Below are 5,960 nucleotides of genomic sequence, written 5' to 3'. Positions count from 1 at the left end.
CTGTTCTATGTATCTGTGTTGCATGTAAATGTGTTCCGGGTCACTTGCTTCCACTTTGCTACAATTTCTTTGCAGAAGCAGAATGAAATAAGGTGTGCACATTGCATCCAAATTTAGCTTCTGTTCAGCTGCTGTGTCTGGCAACAGTGAGATATCAGTTTCCTTTTCGGTACTAGGTACAACCTCACCTCCATCCTAGGGTAGCCGCGCACAGTTCTCCGTCTGTCCGAGCCCATCTGAATTATCAGCTCAATAGCGTTCAGCCTGCATAGGACCAGAGCTTCATTGCAGATTAAAAAAGCATACCTGTTTTGTTGCAAGAACATGGTGTTAGTACATACCTGCTGGCATTGGTTTTTATCTTGCCCACCACGTTAGAATATGTCTTGTACCTGATCTCCCTGCAAGAGTCATGCATTTTTAAAGTGTCAGATAGCAAAGAATGCACTTATCTCTCATGCATAGGAATTATATGTAAGGAGCTGGTCGTGGTGCATGTTTAAATTTCAAACGGCTCTGTGCAGGCAGTTCTGTTGATTTTGACTTATGTAAGTCATGATTTGTTTGCTAAGCTTTTGTGATGCGCGGATAGGGTGTCTAGCGCGAACATCAACATAAATGCTTGCTGTAATTGTTTTACATACGGATATTTGTTGCAAAAAGCAGACTCTTAAAATGAGTTAGGCATGCAGAGAGAGACTTCCTTACTGGCAGGGCTGGGTACAACTTGCTAGGCACTTGGGTCGCCACTGGCCAACCTTCATCAGGTGGGTGCACTGAACTGCAAGTGATGACGACCGAACGGCATGTTAGTTTCGAGCATTCCCTTGGTATTTTTTGGTTCCGACGAAAAATTGGCAAGCTGTAGCGTGAATGTCTATGCTGACCTCTCGGAATGGTAGCGCCTGGAAACCACCATAGTGTATGCGCTGTTTAGAAAAGTATGCGTAATGCTTGCCTACGAGACCAAACGTTTGCAAGAGCAGTTCGCTCGTACTGGGTGACACATGCAGGAGCTCTGAATGAATAAAGCGTCATTGCCAAACAATCCTGGGGTGGAGGTCTCGAGAGCCGTTAGCACTCGCACAGGGAACGTGTATGAGGCTCATTCTGTAAAGATGTCGCTACTGACGCCCATCGATGTACGATACGTGTGCTAAAAGGATACTGCTGGCTGGCTGGTGTCTCGTCATCTCATGGATTTGGTACAGATAATCACCCAAACGAAATAAGCGCTTGCAGTGCTAAGAGTCGGGACACGCAGTTACGTGATTGACTTTCATTGCTGTTCATTTATTTACTCAAATTACCATACAGCTGTTAGGTAAAGGAGGTAAAAGCAAGATTGGACTCGGAGGGGCTGAAGTGCCAACGAGCTTCGTCAACGTACGTTTGAAAAGTCCGCGCAATGGCGTGATGTTTACCGTGATCGAAGATGTCGCACAGGGCTCTGTGCCTCTCGTGCCGTAAGCCGTACAGCTTGGAGCTGCAGCGGCAGTTCTCTAGCCAGTGCTCCATGAGGCAGTTTTCCGAACATTCCTGCAGAACGCAACATTCGATTTTAAAACAATAGTTCAGAAAGCAGCATTGTTAACAAAAAACGTGAATGTGATAGAGATTTTTCAAAGTTGTATCCGTTCTCCTCGTTAGTATAGTGGTCAGTATCCCCGCCTGTCACGCGGGAGACCGGGGTTCGATTCCCCGACGGGGAGCTTACTTTTTAACCAGTTCATTGCGTTTTTTTTTGTTGCCAAGTTTTAATAACGAATGGCACAAAATGCCATGTTATATTAAAGATAGGGCCAAAAGCCCGTTTCCCAAGCTCGCCCTTACAACCTACGCACCAGGCAAGGGGAAACTCGCACCCATCTGAACCGTCGGTTACTGGGCCTCACTGGCACAGATCAAAAACCCGCACTTTCCGCATACAAGGTGGATGCTGTGAGGTGGAAGCTACCGATGCGATATGAGGTAGCGGAGATCAGATTCGTGACCGGACATTACGTTTTGAAATAAAAGCAAAGAAGGCTGAAAATATGGGGGCGGCCGCGGCGCTCCTGCCAGCCCGTCATCAATTTTCGAAGAGCTCTGAAGCAGATGTGTAATGAAATGAGAACATTCCTGTTTTTCGAATTCGAAGAACAACCACTATATCCAATTTCCGAAATCCGGGAGGGAACGGAGCTGTATCAGCGCCAGTGTGATTATCTCGGAACAATATAACCGCTGCAGCTGATACAACTCGGACAAGGTTAAACGGGGGACGGAAAACGAACTGCCTCTCGTGAGAACGGTAATCTGTGCACGAAGCTGAAACAAATGGCGGAAGGAAAGGACCTGTAAACATGTTCCTGAAGAACAGCGCAAACTTGAACGAGGACTGAAGGAAGACACCCGTCTTCCTTCAGTCCTCGTTCAAGTTTGCGCTGCTCTGTAGACGGGCGCTGGGAAGACACATAGCGGGTGTCTTCCTTCAGTCCTCGTCCAAACTTGCGCTGTTCTGTAGACGGGCGCTGGGAAGACAAAGACACATAGACGCGTGTGTCTTCCTTCAGTTCACGTCCAAGTTTGCGCTGTTCTTCAGGAAAATGTCATACCAACTCGCTCAAGCATCCGTTTTAACTGTCAACATGCAGTTGGCACAATACATGGCTGGGACTATAAAGCGGTAATCGCATGAAACGATGTTCCTGGATACGCGGCATAGCGATGTCGGAAACGGTCGCCTACCGTTGCCGCTGCTACACCCTCACGAAGCGACGAGATTGTTGCGATAGAGCGGTACGTTATCAGTGTTGCTCGATCGGTATTAGGTATCGCTTGCCAAAAGTGAAAGTATCGGTATCGAAAATACTTTTATATTGTGTAGTGCATATTAACGATACTCGATACTCAAACAAAGCGCTGTGCCGCAGATTTTAAGGCTGCTGCGAGTCACATTTTGGGCCGCCTGCGCTCCTGCAGAAGGTAACGCACTGAAAAAATTGGAGGGGACACTCAAGCTCTGGCTTAAGGATATGATGCTATAGCGTAACGGGTTAGTTCCCATATAAGCAGAAGGACATTCTCTACTTAACATTCATAGATCCCTGGGAGTCCTCATACCCCTCCTGGCGCAGTGCCGCAGCGGGAAAGCGATGCGCTGCGATGGCAAGCGCTCCCAGCGGTGTCCCTTGTGCGGTCCCTGTTGCTCTTCCCGAGCGAGAATTCATTAACTACCACCTGTCAGGGTGGGCAGTTTGCTCGCTCTCCGGTGTGGGCAGGTTGTGATGACGCCGCAAGGTCACGTGACCTAGGTGACACACAGTTGCCCCCTCACCGTTGCCTCCCCACAGGCTCACTGTTACGGTAGAAACTAACATTTCTACCATACCTTTTTTAAAAACCATAAACGTTGGTAGAAATAGCCCCCTTTCACGGCTATTTCAAGTTCCGGGGGTTGCCAACCGAAACGGAAGCTTGCAGAACATTTTTCTACAGTTTCTTAACTCGAGTGGACATGGCTACACCTCACTATTTGTAAACATAACGCTTAAGCTCTTCCTTAAAGGGTCTCTGAGAAGGGCTGTAGACTTTTTTTTTATGCGCTTTATAGAAGCTGAGAGACCTGTAGCCAAAATTTGAACACTGAGCGTCTTTGCGCCTTTCCATCTCCTCTCGTCACTTTTTGCACTCTGAAAGTATAAGGTCGGCGCTCCTCCGCCGGTCACATCGTCGGGGGGCGGAGCTTCCTGACCCGCCTGGGCTGCGCCGCTTATTGGCCGCGGTCATGCTATCTGCCTGACGTCTAAAAGAATCTAACAAATAGCCATCATGTGGCTGTGACGTCACGACCTTCTCGGCCAATCCCGATTTGCTCGACACGCCAACGCCAACTATGACGGACGGCTTCTTTGCCGAACGGGACCGCTGTCGCGTTAAAAGCCACCTTCATGAAATGCAACATGGCAACGTGCTCGTGTGAACTTGTAGCCCTTTTATTCTTGTCTGGTCCGTCGACCTCTCTTACACTACTCGAAGCAGGGCGCACTCACTACCGTACGTTACGATGGCATGTTGTACTGGGGTTCCTAGCTGATCGTATCTGGTCTGCCAGGGTGGTCATGTGGTACGTGTCGCCATGTCGTGTGTCATCATGTGGTATGTGCTGAATTTTGTGTCTCCTTCGCGAGAAAGATGGGCAAGATCGGCTCTGCAGTGTTCTCGGTAGCGGATGCATCTATGTGCCTAGGTGTGTCGTGTCAGTCAAGGGACCCCCTGTGCGTTTGCAATAATTTTGTTTAAGAAGATTTCTTGTGGCCGTGTGAGCTGCCCCGTAGTGTCAGTCACTGGCACTGGTGCTCCTTTCATAGACCGACTAGAAGTTGCCTCTGCACCTACACCTCCATACCTCCTTCTCTGGCAGAGGCCGAGTCCCATCCCTCCCTTGTTTTACTAAAGGATTCATTCATTCATTCAGTGTTGTTTACCTTCTAGCCTTTAAAGAAGAATGTTAAACTTCAAATCTCTGTTAAACATAGCGCCGGGGAAATAACTGTTCGGCTTTCCCAAGCACACGGAGCTTGCACCTTATAACACAAGGTAATGGCAGAGGCAACCGATATATACTGCAGAAATAAACGAAGTGCATCAGAAACAGTTTCAGTTTATTCGTATGTAGTCGGGTGCTCAGAGACCGTCTCGCATGAAGTTTTAAAAAAGATTTTGCTAGTATGTTTAATGGAAGAGATCATCTCAACGTCTCCAGGGCTTCATTCCAATGCTAAAGTAGCTCCGTGTGGCCCGATACAGTGCGCTATATCAAATACACAAAAAATTCCAGAAACCACGGAGAAATTTCTGAATTTAGGAAATCAGATCCACAGCCTTATTCAGGGGTGATTTCAGTGGTGTAACAAAGTATCGACAGTATCGAATATCGGTATCGGAAACTAATTTTTTAGGGCATCGGATGTAGGTATCATATACCTTTTACGAGCATCGTGCCCAGTCCTGCTAAACAGCACAAAGTAAGACAAAAGCTCTGGTGAAAATTCTTCTAGTAATACATTGCATTTGGACGTAGCCCAGCGAGCCAGCGGATTCTGCGGTGCTGAGACTTGTAGAAAGTGACGTTTCGGTTTCTCTCCCACACTTTTCCATAATAACTGACAATTAATACATGCGCCATGACAGCTTTTCTTGTTCGATTATTCCCACCAAGCTTTTACAGAACTATTTCAATGCATACGGCTCAGACGAAGCGAACGTCCGCAGCTCGTAAGGTAAGGTGCTTCCGGGCGCTGAGCAAAATCATCTGCAAACCCGGAAACTGAGTGACACGATTAGAGACAGTGCTGCTGCGGCCCTCAGCTAATTACCTCAGCTTTTCATGATGAAGATGGGGGCGCAAACAAAACGGAGACGAAGAAAGAAAACAGGACGAGCGCCAAACAGGCCGCCAGCCGCTTTCTCTATCTATATTTTTCACTTCACCTATGCTCGAACTACTATAAATCCACCTTCGACGGATACAGGCTTTAAGCAGTGATAAACGTCCCCCTTCTTCCCGAAGAACTAGCATTCTTTTCTGAACGATGCCGGGTCCATGGTGCGTAATCTGGACGGGTGATTGAAGGCCTGTGTTAGTAGTCGCCTCAGGTGAGCCCTTAGCCGGAGGTGCATGCCGTCTACGTTCTAGTCCGTGGTGTTGTAGTATGTCTGCACATGTTATGAGCATGTTTGAGTATTCTAACTTATCGGGAGGAAAATGAGAAACCCGGAGGAAAATTCTTGGACGACAGTATGTGCACATTCATTTCTCACCACCCATTGCTGATGGCCAGGCAGCCAAACTAGGTGCTTGATTTTTGCTATGTGCTTTGCATTTTCGAGGCTAAGCGCTGCCAGCAGGCAATACTACATTTAGACAAGTTTCAATGTGCCGCTTGCGGATCGGCGATTATGTGTTGTTAGGTTTT

The 5,960-nt window shown here is 47.7% G+C and overlaps 1 protein-coding gene and 1 non-coding gene across 2 annotated transcripts in view; one reads left to right on the top strand and one right to left on the bottom strand.

Annotated features, from left to right (window-relative positions):
* LOC149363580 (uncharacterized) overlaps positions 1-5,960 on the bottom strand; it is a 40,876-nt gene that overhangs the window by 1,450 nt on the left and 33,466 nt on the right. Inside the window, exons 19-22 of the mRNA XM_089568572.1 lie at positions 1,425-1,539; positions 709-781; positions 342-401; positions 189-264 (exon numbers count right to left, since the gene is read on the bottom strand). Coding sequence (XP_089424698.1) covers positions 189-264; positions 342-401; positions 709-781; positions 1,425-1,539 — 324 coding nt within the window. The remainder of the gene's footprint in view (positions 1-188; positions 265-341; positions 402-708; positions 782-1,424; positions 1,540-5,960) is intronic.
* Positions 1,641-1,712, top strand: TRNAD-GUC (transfer RNA aspartic acid (anticodon GUC)). Its single transcript has one exon. It is a non-coding gene; the product is annotated as a tRNA-Asp (tRNA).

Source organism: Amblyomma mixtum, chromosome 2 (assembly GCF_055824585.1).
Source record: "Amblyomma mixtum isolate Tamu chromosome 2, ASM5582458v1, whole genome shotgun sequence".
NCBI lineage: Eukaryota > Metazoa > Arthropoda > Arachnida > Ixodida > Ixodidae > Amblyomma > Amblyomma mixtum.
This window is presented reverse-complemented; position numbering and strand designations above follow the sequence as displayed.